The sequence below is a fragment of the Corvus kubaryi genome, unplaced genomic scaffold, assembly GCF_017639235.1.
Source record: "Corvus kubaryi isolate FWS band 111438036 unplaced genomic scaffold, C.kubaryi_AGA036_p1.0 133, whole genome shotgun sequence".
NCBI lineage: Eukaryota > Metazoa > Chordata > Aves > Passeriformes > Corvidae > Corvus > Corvus kubaryi.
Window position 1 is genome coordinate 1,334,302 of NW_024580667.1, and position 24,134 is coordinate 1,358,435.

A 24,134-nucleotide genomic window follows, 5' to 3' on the forward strand; every position below is an offset into this window, starting at 1 on the left:
GCAAATCACCTCTCCTTTCTTCTCTTTTTGGCAGTTAAATATTCTGGTTGACACTGGGAGCAGTAATTTTGCTGTAGCAGGTGTGCCTGATCCTGATGTCACGTCCTACTTCAATCCCGAGCTGTAAGTACCTGTTCTGCTGCCCATTGTTACAGTGCGGATACTGCAACACGTGTATCAGACAACGAGGCCCGTGGAAAAGAAATCTATATGGACTGATTCTTGATAGATGTTTCAGAGATGTTTATTTCTCTAGCCGCGTGGCCGGGGCTCTGCTGAGGAACTGAGGCAGTCACAGGACCCGAGGGTCCTTGCCCACAGGGGAACACAAAACAACCAACGGGGAACGAGGCTGACCAGGGGCAGGGAAAGCCCGTGCCTCCCCTCAGGGCCCCTCTCCCAGGACCACATGGCAGGGGGAGGAGACCCTGACATTTCACCCATTTATTTTTAACAAAAAGAGATTTTAAACTTAACATTGAAAACAACTGGATAAACATGACAAGAACAGTTTCAAAACAAAACTAGCCACCCTCCTGAGTCTTTAAATGTCCAAACAGATTCTCTGGAACATCTTAAGGCTGACAGAAGGGAGACAGGACTCTCCGGGCATGCTTTGTGGGGAAACTGAGGCAGGAGAGAGTTTCTTCCATTTGTACCTGTTGGAACTCTAAACAACAATAGTTAATTTCTTCCCTCCCCCTCTTCATCCCCCACTTGGCATTGGAAAGGGATTTTTGGGGAAACAATTGGCAAAGGCATGGTCTTGTGAGGGAAACCACGAGTGAAAAAACGGATTGGGAATACACTGGGGGTAATAGGATATAGGGTAAAAGGGAAAGGTGGGATTAGGAAAGGGAGACTGTAGGGACTGTTTATAATGCGGATACTGTCTAACATGACTACAGTTTTTAGCATATATGCTGCCTTTCACAAAAACACCATCAGGCCCAGTGACCTCTGCTGCTTGTAACCCTCTTCTACCTTGTACAATTTTGAACTCTACTACTTCTCCATCTCCTAAACTTGGGATGTATTTTTCAGGGTTATTCTTTTTAATAGCAGGTCTATGAACAAGTATGTCTTCCTGGTTGTCACATCTTGTTATAAAACCATAATTTTGTTTAACATTGTACCATTTTACTATCCCTAAAACCTTAGCTACGGTGATTTTTTCCTTTTTCCGAGTGGCTGCTGTTTTCTGTCTCGCTGCGTTTTTGCTTTCTCTTTCGCTTTCGTTCACTCCCGTGTTGGAACTGCCAGGGCTGCTGGGGCCATCGGGGCTGCTGGTGCCTGCGCGCTCTTCCCGGGGTCGCATTCAGGGCCGCGTGGGCCGGGCCGCACCGCTCAGCTCCCTGCGCGCCGCCGCCTCTGCTCTCAGCTGCACAGCCGCTGCCTGGGGCTATGCCCACATCTTGGCCAGGCCCCCGAGCACTGACCCCCCCCGTGCCCTGCTCCAGCGCACGTCTCAGCTGGGCGCGGCTCTGCTCCGCCACCACCGCCACCAGCCACCACTCCTCTCACAGGGCTCGCTCCACCACATGTTGTGTGGGGCCGGGCGGGCACCGCTGGGTCGTGCTGCTCCCACTGCGCCTCACTCTGCTGCCGACACTGCGGCTCGCGCCACTGCGCCTGCACGCGGGAACCGCCTCGCTGCTGCTCGCAGAGCACTCGGTGCACGTGGCCTGGGTCACACAGTCCCTGAGTCAGGCTTGCTTTCACCAGGACACAGCTGACATTGCTCAATAGTCTCGGTAATTAAATAATATTCACGAAAATATTTTTCCATCGGCATATATTTTGACTCAGAAATTAACTGTGTCCAAACAGTCTTCCAAAAGTCTTCGGTATGAATCAAATCCCAAGAAATGTAGAAAAAGTTCTTAAACAACCATGAAAGGAAATGTTTCAGTTCCTTTTGAGCTTGAATTAAGCTAAAATTTATAAATCGTTGTTCAAGAATCTTTTCAAGTTTAAGATAAATGTCCATATGCAGCTCTGAGAGCCAAGAGTCTTCCCACGGTTCCTCCATAGTTTAGAGATGGAACAGCAAAACAAAAACAAGAAGAGAAATCCGGAGTTTACTCACAAATCAGTTGCTGTCCTTAGGGATCAGGGATTGTTCTGCCTGCATTATCCACCATTTGTTACAGTGTGGATATTGCAACACGTGTATCAGACAACAAGGCCTGTGGAAAAGAAATCTATATGGACCGACTCTTGATAGCTGTTTCAGAGAGATGTTTGTTTCTCCAGCTGCATGGCCGGGCCTCTGCCGAGGAGCTGCTCAGTCACGGGACCCGAGGGTCTTTGCCCGCACAGGGGAACACAAAAGAACCAACGGGGAACGAGGCTGACCAGGGGCAGGGAAAGCCCGTGTCTGTCCCCTCAGGGCCCCTCTCTCAGGGCTACATGGCAGGGGGGAAGGGACCCCAACACCCCGTGGTGGAGATTAGCGCGTCTTTTGGATTCTGGCTCCTCCGTGCAAGACAGGATGATAAGGCAGCTCCTGGGGCACCTGTGACATCCCGTGGATGTTGGTTGCCTGGTGGGAATTTTGGCCTTGCCTGATGCAAAATCCTGCCTGACACCATGAACAGCCCCACTGATGGCAGTGCACTGAGCTCTGGCTGAACATCAGCAGCACTAATTAGGGCTAGAGAAAAGAGAAGGTAAAAAATCATTTGCAAATCACACCAATTTCTTACCTGAATAGACTTGCAAGAAATTAAAAGTTTCAATATGCTTTGCCTTGGTTTGAAAACAAAAATTAAAACCCAGTAATTGTATCAGTTACTTGACATTTCATCCAGAAGTAAAATTACTTAGTCAAAACCTAATTTGTTGTTTAGTTGAGGCCTCAGGCCTCAATCAGTCAGTGATCCGGACAGACCCTGATGAATCTTGTTATTTATAAAATACAGCTTGGTGGTTCTGGTGTTTGTTATGCAGTAAATTTGCTGTGTTTAACATAAGCTGACATTAATCACAGCCAAGCACAGCTTTGTCTGTCTGAATCACTCTCCCTCTTTTCTTCCTCCCTTTCTGCCTTTCTCTAGTTTCAATTATTTCAGGTAAACTTCTCCAAAATGCAGTGTCTATCTTTAGCTGAAGCATATGGATAAAAATACTTAGAGGGCTGGGAAACTGGAGAGTATCACCCTTCTCACTACCTCATAGGTGTTTTAACATGGGGTTTTACACTTTTTCCAGTAAGATGCACTGGTAATGGAGGGAAATCCATTATTTCCATACTGCTTACTAGAGTAGCCTCACCTCCTGTCATATATTTAGATGTTAACAGAGATATTTCACATCACACTGATATGATACGGGTCTGGAAAATCCAGAATTTGCACTTGATAACTATTTCTGTGCTACTGCAGAGTATTCCTTGCCAGCCAGTTATCCGCTTCCATAGGCAGTGGCTAGAGAAAATTTAATTGCAAGGAATTAAAAGCACAAGCATTCTTTCTCCCTTGTCTCTTAATTGATGTTATTGAGACTGGAAGGACAAGGCCTCTCTCATAAGAAACATAAACCATTAGAAACAGCAACAGCAGAGCTTGTGTGGGGAAAAGGACAGACTGTGGAATCATGTGAAGGTTACAGCCTCTGGTCGGTGTTCTCAGTGGATACTGTGTTTTGAGAAGTTTAATATAAGGTTGATAATGAAACCTTGGAGTCTGCACCCTGAAGAGTTAGTTAGTTAAGAGTGCTTTGTAAAATTCCAAATCAAGTCATTACACTCCAGAGCAATTGCAGCAACAGTTTCTGGTTTGGGTTGCACTGATGGAGTCCTGCAGTGTGCTCAGAATACAAACATCAGCAGACTCCTGGGTACACCATGCTGCTTCCATTTTAAATATTTTAACTACGTTTAAATAAATGCCGTCTCGGAGGCATCCTGGTCCCAGTGAAATCAGGGAGATGTTTCAAAAACACTGGTTGCAAGAAAGCTCTGTAGGTCACCTAGCACACATCCTGAATGAGGCAGGGCTGTCACCGGAGCAGGTGAGCCATGGCTGTGTCCAGCCAAGTCCTATAAACCTCTGAGAATCCATGCTCTATCCAGGCAGCGTGTTCCTGTGCCATGCCACAATCTCCTGTGGAGGAAATACTTCCTGTTGTCCAACCTGAACCTCAAAAAATGTAACTCATGGCTCTGGCAGTCAGCATGTCAACTAGTCCCTTTGATGTAGGACCTGTGCAAATCTGAGTGTGCAGCCTGTCCTTCATGTAGGTTCTTGATGAAGACATTCACAGAGTCACAGAATCGTTTAGGTTGGAAAAGACCTCCAAGGTCATTGAGTCCAACCTGTGACAAATCCCCACTTGTCACCCAGCCCAGAGCACTGAGTGCCACATCCAGGCCTTCCTTGTACACCTCCACGCAGGATGAGTCCACCACCTCCCTGGGCAGCCTGTTCCAGTTTTTAACAACCCTTCCCATGAAGAAATTCCTCCTGATGTCGAGCCTGAACCTCTCCTGCACAGCTTGATGCTATGTCCTCTTGTCCTGTTGCTGTTGCCTGGGAGAAGAGACTGACTCTCAGCTGCCTGCACCCTCCTGCCAGGGAGTTGTAAAGAGTGAGGAAGTCTCTGCTGAGCCTCCTTTCCTTCAGGCTGTGGACAGTTTTTCCTCCACTCACAACCTGTGGGGCTCTCTGCTTGTCATGAGTCAATGATCACCACCCTTTGGACCCAGGGGTGCAGCCCATCTTCAGCCCACACAGTGGCTCATGTGTTCAGCCCCACATCCTCAGCTTCCACATGGGAATGCCATGAGAGGCGGTGTCCAAAGCCTGACTGAAGCCAAGATGTGCTACAGCCACTGTTCTCCTCGTCTGTGCATCCAGTCTTGTTGTAGAAGGCAGTGAGACTGGTCACGTGTGATGTGCCTGTGAAATTCCTCATTGAGTGCCTGTGACTGCACTACTGTCCTTCAGGTGCTTGGAAACAATTCTGGGAGGTTGTTCTTGGAGACTTTTTCTGAACTGAGGTGAAGCCCAGTCAGCTCCAGTCCCTTGAGTCCTGCTGCTTGTCTCTTTTTGAGACTGGCCCTAGGACAGACTTTTCCGAGCAGTCGGAACACCTTCCCTGGTGTCGTGGTTTAAACCTCAATGGCAGCTCTGCCCCACACAGCCACTCCCTCCCTCAGCAGTGGGGTCAGAGGGAGAATCAGAAGTGTAGAAGTGGTAAAACTCCTGGGTTGAGATAAAGACAGTGTAACAGGTAAAGCCCAAGACGTGTGCAAAAGCAGAGGAAAACCAGGAATTGGTTCACCACTTCCCATGGCAGGCAGGTGTTGAGCCATCAAGCAGGGCTCCAACTCATGTAGTAGGGATTTGGGAAGACAAACAACGTAACCCCAAACATCCCTCCCTTTCCCCTTCTTTCCCCAGCTCTATATGCTGAGCATGACACCATGGTGTGGGATATCCCTGGGGTCAGCTGGGGTCAGCTGTCCTGGCTGTGTCCCCTCCCAAATTCTTGTGCACACCAAGCCTAGCAAGGGTGGGGTGGGGTGAGAAGGAGAAAAAGCCTCAGCTCTGGGCAAGAGCTGCTCAGTAATAACAAAAACATCTCTATATTTCAACCCTGTTTTCAGCACAAACCCAAAACACAGCCTGTGCTAGCTACTGTGAAGAAAATTAACTCTATCCCCAGCCCAAACCAGCACACTTGGTTGTCATGATTTTGCAGAGATGGTAAACAGGGGCATTGACATCACATCAGCTGGATCTGTAAAATTACCCAAGAGCGACCTTTGCCCATGTGTAAATGAGAAAAATGACCTATGGGCACTTTTCTTCCTTCCTAGGTGGAACACTTCAAGATTAGATAAAGAGGTTTCCTCTCATCTGGTAATCACTCCTGCAGTTTTTCCCTATATTGTCATGGAGTGCTTCCGACGTCTTAAACTGCAAGTTGAAGACAAGGGGAAAGAAAGATTAGTAATTAGTTAAATTAATGGGTTATGAGTTATAGATGTGTGCTTATTAGAATATTCATGTTGTGTTGGAGAGAGTGATGGGTCTTAATTTCCTGATGCCACACTCTTAGTTTAATTTTATTCAGATGATCAAAATCAGAAATTGAATGCATGATTCTATTTTGACTGAAATAGAGGGGGGTGCATGGGAAAGGCATTATCTCTGTTTCGAAGGACCTGAAGAGTGTGTTTTTCAGGAAGAGCCCTCCTGGAGCAATTCTAGAACTAACCTGTTAAATGATGTTGTGTATCATATAATCTATGTGATATAATCCTGCTGTTCAATTGCCTGGCTCTTTCTGTACAAGGCGAGTAAAGCTGTTGCCATGAACTCTTTCACAACTTGGCTTTTGAGTGGCTCTGACAAACCTTTGCTGTGAAAAGTTTTGAGTTTGCTGTGATAATCACGCTAAGTCACCACAATGTAAAAGGTTTTGCAAAATTTGTCCTGAACTGAAAAGAAATCACAGTGTTTGTTTCTCACACCGTTCAAAATAACAAGTAGTTTTGTTGAGTACTCTACTTAAGATAAAAGAGCTACTTAAACAGACATACAGAGGGATTTTTACACCTGAACCCAAGTGATCAGTAATGGCTCTGCAGCAATATGTAAATATGACATGCTCAGGGCTTTCACTATTCAGGAACAGTATTCATTTTTTTCAGTGTGAGTACTACTGCCTCACCATCTGAAGGTTCAAAAGCAAGCTGCTCAAGTGTTGATCTTTCCAAGAGATAGGGAGGTAAGAGAAATATAGGCAATAAATTGAGGTAATACAATAAGTTATATACCAGCAAACAAAAAAACCTGCTGCTTTTGCAGTGTGATCCTGTGGCGTTGGTTGTGTGCACTGTACAGCTGGTGGTTTGGGGTGAATTATAAACTTGTTGTGGGAAACCTGCAGATTAAATGGGACTTCTTGGTTAGAAATCAATAATTTCTGCTGTATTTTCATGTTTGCTTTGTCTTAAAGTTGTTTGGTGAGGTTGGTGTTACTGCAGGTGGTGGATTTGCTGTTGCCGTGTTGAGCTTGCTGCAAAGGGTTCGTGACATAAGAAATAACATTTTGGTTGTGTTTTGTTCTGTGCTGTGTGCTGGTAATGAGGATTAACTCTGCAAGAGAAAATTACCCCATTGCTAGTTTGCTCAGCTGAGGCTTGAGATCCATTTGAGGTTTGAGGACCAGGTTTCTGGTGGGTGCTTTGGAGAGAAGATAGAAATGGGAAGGAGAGGGAGGAGGGAGTAGGGTCACTACAGCACCACGATCTAGGAGACCTTATTCTTTGCCTCTGGCTAAGATACACTTTGTCCTGCTGGAAGATGTGAATTTCTTCTTTTCTCATCACAGCCAAAACAGCTTGTTTATAATTTTCTTTTCTGTGCTGCGTGTTTGTTTTAAAACCCTCTGCCCATGAATTACAATAAGTCTCTAGTTTTGACCTCTAAAGTTTTCTTGCTTTAGATCAGCGAGGTGGAAAGGTGAAAAAACTCAGAGTGGCTGATTACAGGCAAGAAGATGGGGCAGGAGGTGGTTTTGCAGAACAAAATACAATTTACTGCTACAAGGTTTATGCGGGATCCCTTCCCACGTTAGCAATTTTACTCCTTGAAGGAAATAATAAAGTCTTCTCTTCAATATGACATTTGTGAGCTTTACAGATAAGATGAGTGTCTTCATATCCATTTCTACAGGTGGGGAAGCTGAGGCACAAATGGTGAGGAAGGGACTTGCCGTGCCTTTCCACAAGAAAGGTCACCAGCTGTGCTGGAAAATGAATCCAGTCTTTCTGTGTCCTGGTCCACAGCTTGATCCATCAGGCTCTTCCTGCTTATGGAAGAGCCATGTGCTGCTGCTGTTCTAGTCATGCACTACTTGTATTTGCAGATTTGCTTCGCTTTATTCTCCCAGCACTCAATTTTCTCTCTGATTTCAGATGTTTCCTCTTCTGCTGCCCAGCCTGACACTTTTCTACATGAAGAACCCTGTATTCTCCCTTTCATTTCCTGCCCCCCAGTTTCTCTTATGCCACTAATTATTCAGACTCTATTTTGATTTATAAAATGTACTGCCAGTGTCACAGCGGTGTTCTGAAGACCCTGCCTGAGCTGAGATGTCCCTTTGTGTAAGTGTCATACAAATGCAGAACTACACAGTAGCAGTGGAAATTATCAGATACAGGTAATATCTCTGGAACTCCTGCCTTTTTTAATATTATCTCATGTATTTCTGCTGCCTTGGATGTTAACCCTTGAAGGGTTAGGTCTTGGGAGTATCCAGAACTTCTTAGGGTTAGAACCTGGCCTCTTATTCCTTCCTTATTCCTTCCTCCCTCCCTCCCTCAGCTAGGAGGAGTCAGTTGCATGATCCATATGGCCAAAGTGTCCCTCAGGATAAAGTGTTTGAATTACGGGGCTTGTCCATGTTGCCATCTGAAGGTTGTTCCTCATAATAATGAAAATCACACCAAATTCATGCTGGCAAGCTCAGGCACAGGGGCTGTGAAGCCACTTCACGTGGCTGTTAGATTAAAGCTGGATTGCTGTGAAAAGTCTCTTCAGATGCACTGAGTCTGGTCTGTTCAAAAGGGGAAGCTGTATGCCAAGGAGTGGCTCCAAAATAAATTGTAAGGGATCTAGAAATTTTGTAGCTCTTCAGCAGAGCTGTGGGTGGAATATGATTACAATACTTACAGATTACAGGTCTTTAAAATGAAAAATCTGTTGAAGCTTTTACTAATGTTTTTGTTAAGCCTTTTAAACAGGATTCTGTTCCTTCCTTTGCTTGCCATACTTAACTGCTTCTTTTCCTTTGCTTCCCTGGTCTAGAAAAAATCAGTTCCTTTCCTCCTCCAAGTCAGTGAATCTTTTGTTAATAATATCCAAGTCTATTACTTGGTCATAGATAGGCCAGCCTGCAGATTTAGGAAACCTCTGTCTTGCTGTTGATACTCACAATAATATTCCAATTTACCCAAAATGGACCTTTTAAGAATATTAATGAGGTATTAGTCTACAGCTATTTAGTTAGCTTGGCATTTCAATTTTAGATTTGAATTCAGCAGCTTTTCATTTCCTAGTGCCATCTAATGCATTCCTTCTCCAGTCAAAAGTGTTGCTCCTATTGTGGTGGACCAGTCTGAGCCAGGGACACTGCACTAGGTGACATAATACCTTAGATCATTTATTTTTTTTAAACACACATTGTGAAGATTTGAGTTATTGATAGCTTCTGCATAAAAATGGGGCCTTGAGTTTTGGTTTTTTTTAATTTCTGCTTTTTACTGCTTTTACAAACAGTATGAATATATATTTTACACACTTTATTTTTTTCCCCTCTCTGGGAAAAATTGAGCTCAAATATATTCTGTTGCCTTGCATTGTAAATGAACAGCTCGTGCATGAGTGTATCCTTTCCTTTTAAAGGTCAAGCACATACAGATCTGAAGGGATTGAAGTCACAGTGAAGTACAGCCAAGGCAGCTGGACTGGAGTGCTGGGCACAGATGTCATTACCATGCCCAAAGGACTCTATGGCAGCTACACCATCAACATTGCCACTATCCTCGAGTCAGAGAATTTCTTCCTGCCAGGGGTTAAATGGCACGGGATCCTTGGTCTTGCCTACGATGCCTTAGCCAAGGTAAACCATCCCTTCCCCACTGATTGTCTTCCACAAGGACAGTAAACAGAAATCTATTAAAATAAAGCCAGCAGATGATCTGTCAGCATTAGACTCCACCCTTCCAGCCACTCTTTCCTACCGATCTTCTGTCTTTGTTCCAGAAAGAGTAAATTGGGTTGTGATGGTACCACAGTCCCATGTGAGGATTTTGGCTTTTCTGGTGCTGAAAATGCTGATTTTAGCTCCTCTGGAATGAATACATTTTTACAGAGCTCGTAGTATCAGAGTGGTGTTGGGATGTGTGTGGAGGGAGGTGTTGGAGCTCTGATGACATTTCTCAAGACTGGTCCAAGGCAAAGCCCTTGGCAGTTCATTCTAGGAGATTGTCCATTCATCAAGTAAAAGCTGAGGTGGATGGATAATTTCAGAATGAATATTAGCTACAGTGTTTTCAGGAACATAGAACCAAGCACATCCTGCTCCTCTGGAGGTAGGAAATTCAGGTAGAAGATTCAATTAAAACCTGAAATTTTTAGTCCAAAATGCATAACCTTAAATGGCAAACTGAAAATGTGATTGGAACGCTACATAGTTACAATTTTCAAAGTGAGTTCTACGCAGACAGAACAAACAATTCAACTCTGCCTGACGACTCTGCTTTACTCCAGAGTTGTGTGAGCGTTGTATTTATTGACTTCATGGACTGTCAGCAGGAAGAGAAGAGCTTCTTCTCAAACCCTGGCTTGGGCAAACAGAGTACTCAGGGCATTTGTTCTTCTCTTCTTCCAAGGACTTAGGGGTTGTTGGCTTCTGAGGCTGCTCTGGGTTTGTGTAGTGAGAGCACCTGGCCCCTTGGAGGGAGCCAGGGGCTCTGCCCATCATGAGACCTTCGTGCACAGAAATGTGAATTACAGGGAAGTTGCAGCACTCCAGTGATAGCAAAGGAAAACAGGACCTGCAGCGTAGGGAAGAGCCTGTTGGCCAGTAACCAGCTGAAGAGAGTGTGCTTGGACATGAAGTTCTGCAAAAGAAAAGAGAGGAAACAAGGGCCACTGAATTCAAAGTTCATTAGAATTCAGTAGTCTTGAAAAACTGAAAATCCTGACTTTAAAATTCTGCTTTTTAACTATGGAAAGGTGTGAAAGACAAGTTACATTTTAGTGTTCTAATAACACAAAGCTTCTTCCAGACAGAAATTATCAGTGAGAGCTTCTGTCTGAAACTGGTGTTTGAGTTTGAAAACTGCAATTGAAAATTACTCTTGGTGTTTTAGGGATTTGGTGGCGGCAGCACTGACAGTGGTCAAGAGTAAAAATGTTTTAAAAACAACAGAAACAGAAAAATGACAGATACTGAGGTTTTAATGACTTATGTCTAGAATTTTCATCAGTTGGTTGTCAGAAATTCAATTTACTCATGAAAAGTGGTCTTGTTTGAATGATTTGCTGATTTCTGCAGAGAAACTTTCTAATGAACCCTGCAATTCTTTTTTGTTTGTTTGTTTTGTTTTTCAACACCTTCAAGCCTTCGAGTTCTGTGGAGACATTCTTTGATTCCCTTGTGAGGCAGGCAAAGATCCCCAACATTTTCTCCCTGCAGATGTGTGGTGCTGGACTCCCTGTTTCTGGAAGTGGTACCAACGGAGGTAGTCTTGTGGGTATCTGTCAATAGGAGAGGGAAGATGTATCTTTGTTCATCTCTCTCCCTCTTTTCTCTGACTATCCCCTACTTCTGCCAAATTTAGTGTTTAAATATATTTTCATATTTTAAATATGCTTTCTATCTTTTTTTTTTGAAAGAAAATTAAACCCTTAGGCAAAATTCGAGTGTTATTTATTTTCATTCTCGATTCTTTTTTTTCTCTCAAGTTTGAGTAAACTTTTCATCTTTCAACAAAGGAAAACATGAATGTTGTGGTGTTTCCTCAGGGCAGATTCTGCTATATTTCTCAAACTGAGTAGTCCCTTATTCAGCTGATAAATTTGTTCAATCTCATCAAAATGCTCCAGTAATTTTTTTTTTTGGTACATGATGTGAAAAGGGGGAGAGGAATCAAGGGGCTTTTCTTTTTTTGTCAACAACATATTAAAGGGAGAAATCTGTAGATCAGATCTACTGCTTGTTGTTATTCTGGAAAGTCTTTCCATCAGCTGTAGTGGGACCATGAATCGGCCATTATGTATCTGGAACTGGGAGATGGAATGACTTTCCCAAATGATGCTGAAATAAGCATCTCAGCACAGGAGCTGATCACAAATACTCGTTTTCAAGAGAATTAGCATATTGTAAATGTTATTCATATAATTGAAGACCAAGAGAGAATTTGCTTATGTTCAGTTCAGAGTCTGAGGGTCCACAAATGCTCCCAGCCATCCTCAGCCTAGGTTTTGATGGAAGCTAATAGTGATAGCAGTGACAGGATGGGATTCCATTTTGTGTGTAAGAAAAAATGAAATGTTCTTGGACAGTGTTAAAGCTTTTCTGATCTGATAAAGCAAGTTTTCCACGTGTAAGTTCAATATTCTGTCCCATTTTTATACATTACCTAGATTTAACCACTGAAGACACTGTGTTGATTTTCAACAGTGGAGTTTTCACAACAGAATCAGTGTGAGGTTGTAGATGAAGATGCTGCTAATTTGGTCCAGTATGGGAATTCTGTTTGAAGGACAGTTTGTTTAATGTCTAGATGTTTCATACTGCTCTATTATTGACAGAGAACTTGACAGTAAAATCCTTACAAATGATGCTAAATTAAATTTTCATGCCCCTGGGTATCACAACTAAGTATCCCCTTTCTGCGTGTACTTGCCCCAAAAGTGAACATTTGGGAATTTAAAGTATGTGACTTCTTTTCTCCTCTCCCTTAGGTCCTGGGTGGAATTGAGCCAAGTCTGTACACGGGGGATATCTGGTACACACCCATCAAAGAGGAGTGGTATTACCAGGTTGAAATCCTCAAACTGGAGGTCGGGGGACAGAACCTCGAACTGGACTGCAGGGAGGTATTGGCTCTTCTGTGTTCCTGTCTCTATAAAATGCAAGTTTGGCTGAGAAAAAACCCCTGATTGATCAGTTTTGTCTTGGCAAGCAGATGTGCACCGCAGTCTCCTGAGAATTAAATTAAAGCAATTCTGGTCTAACAAAGGCAGTGGGTGATTTTGGACTAACCCCTGTAGAGCTGTCTAAGCTCACAGTTCACGGTGGCAGTGCACAGGTGTCATCCTGGGTTGCTTCATCAAGTTCTCATCCTATGCCTCCTTTTCGATTTTATATTTTTGCAATCAACTTTTGCTCCCCTGTGGTTGGCAGTTATTATTCCTGATGGATAAGCTTTCTGTTTTTATTAGGAATAATGTTCTGCTGTATCTGGATCGGTCTAATGAGACCGTGCTGTTGCAATTTTTATTCCAAAGCCATTTCTTTTTTTTTTTTTTTTTGTGGAGTATATATGTGTATGTGTGTGTTTTATCTCTTTCTTACTATTGCTTGTTGCTATTCATGTTTTGATTTTGGTTCTGTAATTTTTATGCCCCAATTTCTTTAGGCATCCTAATTTCATTTTACGCTCATGCTCTTAGTTGGAGATCAATGGGACATGATAAGTTTAAAGTTTTTACAGTTCATATAAATTAAGTGAAATTCATTATTACAATATTACATGTGCATAAATATTATATTTCCATGCAAAATATTGAAATCATAATCCCATATAAATTATTTAAAATTAGTCGCAGCATCTTTCAACTCAATAAGCAAAACAAGGTCTATTTAAATGCCTCTATTGTGCTGTTAGGAAAGCAAAACCACTGGTCCTTTAAAACAAATGTTTGCTTTTCTTTCTTGCCTTAAAAAACAGTCAACATGTTTTTGAAGGGGAGCCCTTCAGTGGTTTAATACATGCTGTTGCCAGAAAACAACTCACTGAAAAATTTAGTGGTGTGTTAGGAAAGTTTCCTGTAATTGTTGCTCTCTTCTGAGCCAGGGGTTGCTTTCACTGGTGCAGAAGGATCAAACCTTCCCGGATCAAAGGAGACCTTCCCACAGAAATTTAGAGGAAGAGCAGTAACATGGGAGTAGTACAATTAAATTTTGGCTGGTTAGGAGCTTGCAGAGGATGCATGATTCACTCTAGGATGAGGAGCTATGTTGTTGTCTCCTCTCCGTTGTTTTCTAGGAAATGGAACATTTTTTTGCAGCCTTCACCAGGGACTGCTCCTTTCCTTGCCAGGGAAAACTTGTTCCCTTGCTTCAATGCTGGGAATCTGTCCAGAGCTACACCACAGCAGTGGCCCTGAGCCTGGCAGCCGGGGCTGGGAGAAGTCCTGAGCTGCCAAAAGTGCACTTTGCACTGGTAAATATTAACCAGGAAAGCCAAGAAGGCAAAACCAGGTGCTTAGCCCCAGTGTGAACAATCCCGCTACACCCAGATTTTTGCACAGTTTTATATTAATGGTCGACCTTCTTTAACTATTTTTTTCCAAGGGTGGCATTCCAGGATGCCAGTGATTGTGTATTTTGTGGTACAAATCTGTTAAAATGAACTGCAAACTGCCATGGAATTTCTCTCCACTCTTTAACAGTATTTCCAAGTGTGTAATAAATGGTTTCCTGTTTGCTTTTCTGTCAGCTCTGTATGGCAGCCCTACAGCAGCTCTTTCAAAAAGAAATGTAGAAATCACCATCAGAGTTACTTTTTCTTACTTTTTTGGTGTGTTTTATTTTCATCACTGCACTAAAGGGACTCCATGTGACTTGATAACATCTAAATCAGTGTATTTTAAATTCACTTGCTATTTGACCTCTTCCTAAGTAGCTTAGGCTGTATATCATCCTGTGTCTTATGATTATGCCATAAACATGTCACAGCTCAGTTATATTAATCCTGCTGCCTAAGCTGGCAGCAAAAGTAGTTAATGCAAATAGCTGCCACTGCTGCTTGCCTTTTTTTTTCTCCCCACAATTAATCATAGTTTTTAAAGAGTTCATGAAAAAGGATTTACCCTTTAAAAAGTTTCTATTTCATGGACCATATCTGAAGTTTGCTGAAATCTCTTAATTTGAGGGTTGAAGTTTTAATAATAAGAGCATTGTTTGCTGGGGGGAGTGGTGCAGATTTTAAGGCAGCAAGACTGAAATTTCAAGTTTCTTGCTTTTGTTTGTGTTTTAGCAGTTTTCAGCAGTCAAGGGATGAAGGTGTAGCATTTGTACTCTTGAGCCAGTACAGACATGTAATAAGGCCTAATTTTTTTCTGACTATTCTTACATTAGATATGCCTGCCATTAAAAGAGGCTGCTGTGTTTAAACTAGAGTTGTACCCATGCTAGCATAGACCTTGATGCAGGAAGCTGCATCAGGATGTTCAGCACCTCTCTACTGAATAATAAAGTGCTTTTGCCCCCTCTGAGAGGGGCCAGACTTCACTTTTTTACAGCAGTGTGACCATTTGCACCAGCTGTGGTGACACAGTAATTTCCTGACTGGTGCAGATAAACCCACTCTTTCGTCTGGGCTGATAGTATCTTGCTTTTTTTGCTCTCAGATTTCATTGGAATTGAAGCTATCAGCTGGAGAGAGCTGCTGACAAGTGTGACATGCAGTTCTGGGAAGGCAGCTGCCAAAAAGGAGCAGCTTTGTTCTGGTTAGGAGACAGTGGGATGTGCATTACAGTGACTACAGCGTGCAACTTCTCTCCTTTTTTCTTCTCCCCTCCCCAGTACAATGCTGATAAAGCCATAGTAGACAGTGGAACCACTCTCCTTCGACTGCCAGAGAAAGTCTTCAGTGCTGTGGTGCAGGCAATAGCTCGCACGTCCCTGGTAAGATAACGCCATGAAACCTGCTCAAAAATGTGAAATTCCTGGGAAACGATCACAGGGTCTTTGAAAGGAGTGTCATCTCTGCTGCCTGCCTTGCAAGTCGTGGGTTTTTCACCTGAGGGGAGCAGAATCTTTCTTGGTCTAGCCCTGTTAATAAGGCAGAAATGACTGATGGCCTTTGATGGAAAGGAAGAGGTGAAAAAAAAAGGGAGGAGGGAAAAGGGGGGGGCCAAGTGCAGACAAGAAGTGTGTGTATGGCAATGCATCAGAAATAGGTCAGAGATGGAGTATTTTATTCTAAGCATTTCAGAAACACAGGACATAATCCCTGTTGCTCTGAGTCAAAGTATTAAGAGTGCAAAAATCAGTCATTTCATTCAAAACAGAGTGTTTGTAAAGTAGGAGAACCTGCTGCTGCAAGCAGTTCCTTTCCAAGTGTAATTCTTACTGCTGTCTAGAATAAATGTCATTCATTAGGATTATTCATATCAATAAAGCTGCTTTTGACCTTCATTATTGAATTATTTATGTTCAAAAGCATCTTTCTTTGGAAATAGAGTGGGCTTTAGAAGTAGGGCATGGGGATGGTGGAGTTCTCTGTATGTAGAGTGGCTGAAGCAGCATTTTCTGGTTAATAAAAACTATTCATAAATTTTTGTTCAATGCAAGGAAAAGCACCAAGAAGGTTAAAGAGGAAGAATAAATACCAGCTATTTCAGTGTGAACAAACTTGGTATTTTTGTCATGGATTCACAGTCAGACAGTGGCTGTTGATGCAAATCACAGGAAACACAGTAAGCAGCTGCCCCAAAGACAGAGCATTTGCCTGTGTGCTGACAATTCAAGATTGAGATCCTTTTCCCTACTTGATTGAGAGCAGAGATGTGGCATGAAGTGTTCTTCTCTGCCTGCAGATGTCCAGTATCTGAAATAAATGTACCAGGTACAAGTTCTTCTCTATTGCACAACCCTTAAGTGTTGACTGGAACAAGTTCAGTCCATGGGGGTGGAACTGAAAGAAGCCACCCCAAGGGCTCTTGTAACGTCACCCTGTGGATAAGGAATCCTCCTGGGAAGTGGGTCACAGTGGTCCACACTCCTCTCTGATGTTGGTCAGGACATTTGAACTGGGGCCTTCCACCTGACAAGGAAATAGTGGACAGATCACTAAGGTGTTAGAGGGGAACCATTCACTCTGCTTAATGGTTTTTCTTCTGTTCCTACAGAAAATGCATACAGTAGCTTTTTTTCGGAGTTCTTTTTAATCTCAAGGACCTGCTTGCTGTACCCCTTTCCCTCCACACACCCCAAAATTTACTTTGACAGCTCTAAACAAAGGAGATAGCCTGCTAAATAAGAAAGTAGTTACAGGGTGCAAGGATGGGATTCCAGCTGTGTAGGAGCAATGTCAGGAAAACGGGTATTTTCAGCAATTGTACTGCGGCTCTGTGCTTCTGGCAGGAGATGTACCACTGAAAAAAAAATCATCTGCTGTAGTCAGACACACTTTTCTGACCACAGGCGAGCCAGGTTAACAAGTTCCTGCTCCTCATAGCTTGTTATGAGCATCCCAGCCAGAAGTTATTTCCCCCTCAGGTACGCTGGGTTAACTGTGTGTGACACATCCCTGTATTCAGCTTCGTTAAAAAACAAGGCTGTGAGCTCTGTGCTCTTTAGTGGTGCAGATGGTTTTTTAAACCTTACTTCTGTGGACTGAAGTCTTTTAGGGAGCAGCTGTTAAGATGTAGTTTGGTGTTGCAGGGTGGTGATTTTGGCAGATGAGCAGAGATGAGCCAGGCAGCTACTGCACCTCACTGAGCTGAAGTCAGGACAGCATTAATACAATGCTAAGTTAAAAAGTTGAACAAAGGAAGGCTCAGATAATCCTAAAATCTTTGTTTTAATAGCCTTTTGGGTATCATGCACTCCCATCTCCCCAGTGCATTGCTGCAGCATGCAGAAGGAAGGGAAAGAAGTGCAGTGCATTAAGCAATCTTTGTGGGAAATTAAAGCAGGCACTTAAAACAGAGCACTTCACAGGCTTGGCCTGACCTGTCTGGGTGGTATCTTGTGATTTTTCTCAGATCTGCTTTTCAAGACAAAATGGAGAGAGAGAAGAACTGTATTTCTCAGCAGGTCTGGCCTGGGACTTAGCTGTGAGGGAAGAGTGTTCTGCCCCTTGCCAAGGGATGCACTTCAGCCTGTACTGAGAGTTACGGGTAAAAGGCCTGTTTGTGGTGGTAAATCTCCTTGTTCACATGAGTCTGTGCTTGTTGGCCCAAGAACAGAGCAGAGCACTTGGAAATAGGAAAATGTCTCTGTGCAGCCCCAACAAACACTTCACAGGCAGGTGTGTGGCGAGTGCCTGTCAGCAGTAATATGCCATATATTAATGAATGAGCTGATGCTTACAGAATAATCAATATCACAGATAAATACAAATGAGGACAGTGCAGAGGCTGGATTCCATCTTTTTCTTCACCCAGATGGGAGGCTTTGGCTGGGCAGCCTCAGATCAAGCTCCTCCCTTGAATGCTGCTTTGTGGGGGAACAAGAACCAGCAGCCAAAGTAATGCAGTGAAACAAGGAAGGTTTTTGCTCAGATCTGGCAGCAGGTCAACCTCAGGGAGCAGGAGCATTGAGCAAGATGTTTGTCTTAGCCAAACAAGCTCTGTAGGAGTTTGCTTTTTGTTTTGTTAGTTCCATGGATATATTAAGTGCTGTTAATCAATTTTATTTCAAAAGCATGTCAGGTTATACTGGTAGGGAGTGACAGGGCAGCAAAAGAGACAGAGGGATGTGTTCTTTTCCATTCCAGCAAACCTTGGTTCCCTTAGAAGCCAGGAGATTTTTGGCTTAGCCCTTGGCTTCAAAACTCTGAAGCTGAGTAAGAAGCTGTAGGTGCATGAGGAGCAGGGAGGACCTCATTACATATTCACATGGTTTGTATTTTGGTTTGTGTATTTTATAAAATGTAACATGCTGCTTCAAAACGTTGGTGTTTGGTCAGAGAGGAGGTAGGGAGGCAGTGAAATCCCAGTGATGCTTTGGCTCTGTGGCACCACACATGTTCTCTGCAGCAGTGGAAACAGTGAGACACAGAGGGGGAAGGGAGAGCTAAACTGGCTTTTGCCTCTTCCCCCTTCTCCCAAGTCATGATGGGTTATGACACACCTCACTTTGGGTGTTGGGGCTTGGGTTTTTGCTTTGGTCCTTAAAGAAGCAGCTGAGATTTGTGTTCATGCTTGAATTTCTCCATGGGAGTGAAAGAAGTATCCAAGTGGCAGTGATCATTTACAAAAATCTATCAAAATGTCTGTAATCTGTAAGTGTAATTTTGTTTGCTTGGTTTGTTTTACAGATACAAGAATTCTCTTCCGGTTTCTGGACTGGTTCACAGCTTGCATGCTGGGATAGAACTGAAAAACCCTGGTCCTTATTTCCCAAACTCTCCATTTACCTGAGGGATGAAAACTCCAGTAGGTCGTTTCGGATCTCTATCCTACCACAGGTCTCAACCTTCTTTGTTTATTCATCTGTGCATTTATTTTTACTATTGTAAAGCACATTATACAGCTCTTAAAAAACAGGAGCTATTTTTAGCAGTAATAGGGGACTGGCTTATTGTATGCCAGGGAAACCTTTTTTAATCAAATTTTTTTAAGTAGGGAAAATAACAAACTTGTCAAACCTAAAAGCAAAAAGGAAAAGCACAAAGCACAATTTCCCTCTCAGTGCAGTCCATCTAGTTGGGAATTTTTTTTTTTTTCAATTTTCTGGGAAAAATAGGCAAGTTATTGTTTTGTTTTCATGAGCTTTGGCCACATCAGATGTCAATACAGAATGTCTCTGCTCGTTTTGATCTTCTCGTTTTGCGAAGGGAATTGATTTGTTTCTCCAGGCATTTTGAGTTGGAGCACTTCTTCTGAATATGAAAATCTTGGCAATTGACCCTTTGTGAGCTCTTCACCAGTTTCTGTAACTCACTTGGTTTATCTTTTATTAATATTCCATCCCAACTTTTAGAATATAATGTGCCACTTTTGTCTTTCTTCTCTGTCTTCTCCTCCCAGTATAAGGTGCACTACAGGCTGGTATCCTCCAACATTATTAATACATTCTTTTACCTCAAGGGACAGGCAGGAGCAAAGGAAAGAATGAACCTATTAAGTACATTTTAACTTGAAATATAGTACAGCCTTATGATAAGCTTTTTCTGTATTGATCATGTAGCTTGGCAATCGTTCATCTTCCTCGGGGAGACAGGGGGTGAAATGTGACTTGAATTTGTAAGATCTAGAACCTTGAAGCTGACACTGAATTCTCTCTGAATCAACTCCATCCTAGTAATTTTTTTAATAACTAAATTATTCTCTAATTTGAGTTCATATCCCAAGTTCTTCCTCAGCCATCCTTCCCTTATGGAAAAGATGGTAAATAGTGAGAATCTCGAGAATTTGCTGCTGACCTGCATGCCGTGACTGACTGTGTTCAACTTTATCTTAGAATCCACAAGCTTTACCTCTTACCTGCCTGTCAGTTTTGACTGGTTTTAAATCATGTACAGAAATCTGTTTGCCCCAATCCATTCTCTATTTCCAGTGGGATTTGTGTGCTTGAACTATAAAAACGAAGAAGTCTGAACTTCTACCTGCTGTGAGGTGTTGCTTTTTACACTCTGGCTTCCTTTTTTAAATTTATTTTTCTTTTTTTAAATTTTCTTTTTAACAGCTTTATATTCAACCCATCCTTGTGATAGGAGATAATTTGCAGTGCTACCGATTCGGCATCTCCTCCTCCACAAACGCTCTGGTCATTGGTGCTACAGTCATGGAAGGATTCTATGTCATCTTTGACAGAGCCCAGAGGAGAGTGGGCTTTGCAGTGAGCCCCTGTGCAGGTAAGAGAAACATATCTCAGGACTTGAGTGAGGAAACTCAGAGAAACACCTTTGCCATTTATCTGTTGGGGAAAAGCGTGGTGACTCCCGCAGTGTGAGGGTGTATTTTGAAGAAGTTCCAAGCCATTCACATTTCAAAGGAAGGAAAAAAACCCCAACTGTATTGCAACATCTTTTGGCATGAAGTGAATCAGCCTCAGCTCTGGGTATCTGTGCTGGGTTCTTCCCTCTCACAGAGATGGTCTTTCTGGAACATCTGTCTGTGTGTGCAGTTTCCCCAACAGTTACATCAAATGAGTCCCTGCTTATAATGCAACTTCATTTTGGGCTAGTTCCTGCTCAAAGCTGGGCATAAATGGATTCTTCAACCAACTCTTGCAGTGTGCAGTGAAGTGCCTTACTCACACTTTTCTCTTCATGTAAATTGAGCCTGTTCAGCCCCTCAGAAATTTGCAAAGAAAGAGCTGAGGTGAAAATTGGACTCACATTTAGACTTGCAGTGTTTGTGTTAGTTCTAAACAAATACTTTTCTCAGTGTAAGCAGAAAGCCATTAATTTTTTAACTAGCTGCTGAGGAGATATAAAAGAGCTCGTAATTTTTGGCTGATTTTACTGTGCTGGGTAACTTTCATGATTATTCTTTTCTTACCAAGGGTAGCTAAATCCAAAAATTTTGGGGTTTCTTCTCCTTGTTGTTCAGACATTGCTTTAACATGACAAGAACATCCAAGTGGGAGAGGAGGGGAAGGATGTGCACCCATATGCAGGTCTCTGTCCCAAACAGGAGTGGTCTGTGCCCTGAAAAACATTGTCTCACCTGAGGTTTGCATGAGAAAAGGACTGGAACTGACAGTGCTTCTTTAAGCTCTTAGAGAGGGTGAAGGTAGTTAGGACTGGAGTGCTTAAGCAATCAGGTAATAGAGAGGAGGAAGAGAGAACTGGCTGGCTGAGTTGCAGCTCTAGGGCAATTTTAAAGCTTGTTTTTTTGATCTCTACATTGTTAACAGGCTCAGACTTGTCAGGTTTTAGCTCGTTCCCAAAGAAAATCTCGATATTGGTGAGAGTTGCTTAATGGACACCCCTGTGAGGTGCCATGCAGTGATGAAAGACACTTCATGAATGTATCTGGCAGGAGAGTGTAACTGGACAAACAATGCAGGCCAGGTTTCACTGCCTTTCATTCTTCCTGGTGCCTCCTGACTGCAGCGGGAGCAAGTGTGGAGCTGCCTCCTGTCCCTGTCCCGCTGCAGCCATCAGTGGGGGGAGGAGGGGGCATTTGACAGAACATATTGACCACGTGTGGTCAGCAGGGGACACGAGGCAGCTGCTGTGCATAAGAACTGCTCTGACAGCCCTTCTTTGTTGAGGAAAATAATCGGGGAAGCATAGTAACACCTCGGTGTTAATATTGCTACCTGCAAGCATAGTTTGACCACTTCACGTAGCTCTGCCAGAGACGAAGAACTGAGCTTGCTGAACAGAACTGCCATTGGAATTTACATGAGCTTGGACACATGATTACACCCAGCTGGTGCTCCAAGACATTTCCTCCTTGTCTCTTCGTCCACGTTTTCTGCATATGTCTAACCCAGCATCACAGGAACTCGGCTTCCTGAGGAATCATCTGACTGGCCGGGACAAGATGCACGGAGTTGTCAGGTTCCACTCACATGGGGCAGATGACATTTCGCTGGATGTGCCAGTTCTGCTGAGTCTCACTTCTTCACAGCTTGTGGTTTCCATATTTAACAGCACTTTCATCAGAGAGCCACGGCTGCGAGTGGAGCACCTCGGTGCAGGGTGAGGGATTGAGCTGCCGAACTGGCTTCCCGTGGAGGCCAGCCATGCCCTCCACAGCAACTACATTCATCCCATTTATTTGGAGCCTTCCAGGCTGTTCGTGGGCATAAATTAAACTGAATTGCTGATGGCTTGAATCTTCAGAAATGGACAAATGTTAAAGACAGTTTGGTGTGGCTTTGCAATGACCTTTGCTTTGTTAGAGTGAACATTAAGTTAAATCCGTGCTTTTATAAGGTGTTAAAGCTGTACTTGATGAATAGAATAATTAAGGGAACAGGACTAAAAACCTTTATTTCATTGAACTTCCTGGTTACTTTTCAGATTTGGCTAGAGATGAGAACTGGCTTATCCCACAATATTCCTTGGACTGTTGTAATTCTCCAGGATGTACCAAGAGTGAGGAAAGTTAGATAGACTGCTGCAGGAAGATACTCCATTGTAGCAGGAAATATGCCTTTTCCTCATTACATGAAACCCTTTAAGACTTAGACAAATAATTTCAAGTTGCCCATTGATAAACGACTGTTTACAGGATGACTAGGACAGGTTTTTGGATCAGGTCCCTTCTTGAGACAGGATATTCAGATCAACGAGTTGGTTTCACTGAAGCAGCCTGGAAATGTTCAAGGCCGGGTTGGATGGGGCTTTGAACAACCTGGTCTAATGGAAAGTTCCCTGCCCATGGCAGGGGGTTAAAACTAGATAATGTTTAAGGTCCCTTCCAACCCAAACAAAGGAAAAAAAAATAAGGAAGAAAAAAAAAAAGCCCTGTGGGAAAGTTTCGGTAGGCCCTAAGTTGAATGCAAGCCAAGGTAGGTGAAGGTGAAATTACATAACATAGAGCAACGTTCACCAGGGACATTCAGGAACTGGACATGAGGAGTTTTTTCTTCACCAGGAGGGTGGTACAGCACTGAAACAGGTCCCCATCCTCAGGGTTTTACAAGGCCTGGCTGGATAAATAAAATCTGCAGCAGAACTGATCTGTTGATCCTGACAGTCCTGTTCTGAGTAGGATCCTGGTCTAGGTAACTTCCAGGGGCCCTTTTCAAGCTGTACTTTACAATTTTATGAGGAATTTGATCTAATCCCAGGTTTTTTTCCTTTGTAACCACCCAAGTGGGTGAGCTAGCATGTGTTGAGTTCTACACAGAGGCGCCTTTTTGTCCTGTAATCATCAACAGAGAAGAAAATCTCATTTATTCAAGGTTATAAAAGTATTGTAGTTAGGTACCACCAGATACTCTAAAATAATACACCGAAATACTCTAATTTAGTTAATGTGTAATATGCTGAGTGTGACTGTTAGTTTATGTTAAGGGCTTCTTTGAACAATTTAGGCAAATTTCCTCTCAATTTCTCTGGGGGTGGAAGAGTGTGAGGGAAATCTTTTTTGCCTTTTGGAGGGGAGAAAGCAGAGTCTGTGCTGCTATCAAGCATTCTCAAAATGCAGTTTAAAATGTCAGCCACTATGGAAACAGTTTTGTCTTTTCTTCTTTAATAGGAGTAATTACTGTGCTCAAGCCAAATAATGAGTAATTAGAGACTGTTTATTTTCAAAGCTATTTCCAAGGTGGGAAATTGCACTGTTTTTTCTTTCCCCCCACTTTTTCAAAATACTACTAAGTAATGATACTTAGGCCTTGCATTTCAGAGTGGTGTTAAATGTGGTTGAGTGGTGTTGTTGCAGAACTTGATAGAGACAAACAAACGGTGTGTGGGGGTGAGATGTCCAGAAGAAATAATTGCATGGCAGACGAAGTGAAATCCTGGGACTCTGGACAAAAAGGATTTCTGCCACAGACCTTCTAGGCAGAATTTTACCATCTAATGAATTTAGGGAGTGGGTGTTTGGTTATTCACCAGTGCCAGGGTCCTCGTGGGTGCAGCCTCGGGTTCCCCCGGTTTGCTCTCACGGCATATTCCTGCTAAAGGAGTCTTCCCACACTTAGGGGTGGAGAAGGGATTGGTTCAGATGAGTGATTCCACAGAA

At 43.1% G+C, this 24,134-nt stretch overlaps 1 protein-coding gene across 3 annotated transcripts in view; it reads left to right on the top strand.

The window, feature by feature from the left end:
• BACE2 (beta-secretase 2) overlaps positions 1-24,134 on the top strand; it is a 54,350-nt gene that overhangs the window by 22,521 nt on the left and 7,695 nt on the right. For all 3 annotated transcript variants that reach the window (XR_006016932.1, XM_042033394.1, XM_042033407.1), the window contains exons 2-8: positions 35-123; positions 9,420-9,636; positions 11,143-11,271; positions 12,489-12,623; positions 15,337-15,438; positions 18,800-18,949; positions 20,170-20,338. Coding sequence is in view for 2 of the 3 variants with exons in the window: in XM_042033394.1 (XP_041889328.1) it covers positions 35-123; positions 9,420-9,636; positions 11,143-11,271; positions 12,489-12,623; positions 15,337-15,438; positions 18,800-18,949; positions 20,170-20,338 (991 nt within the window). In the remaining variant the exon portion in view is untranslated. The remainder of the gene's footprint in view (positions 1-34; positions 124-9,419; positions 9,637-11,142; positions 11,272-12,488; positions 12,624-15,336; positions 15,439-18,799; positions 18,950-20,169; positions 20,339-24,134) is intronic.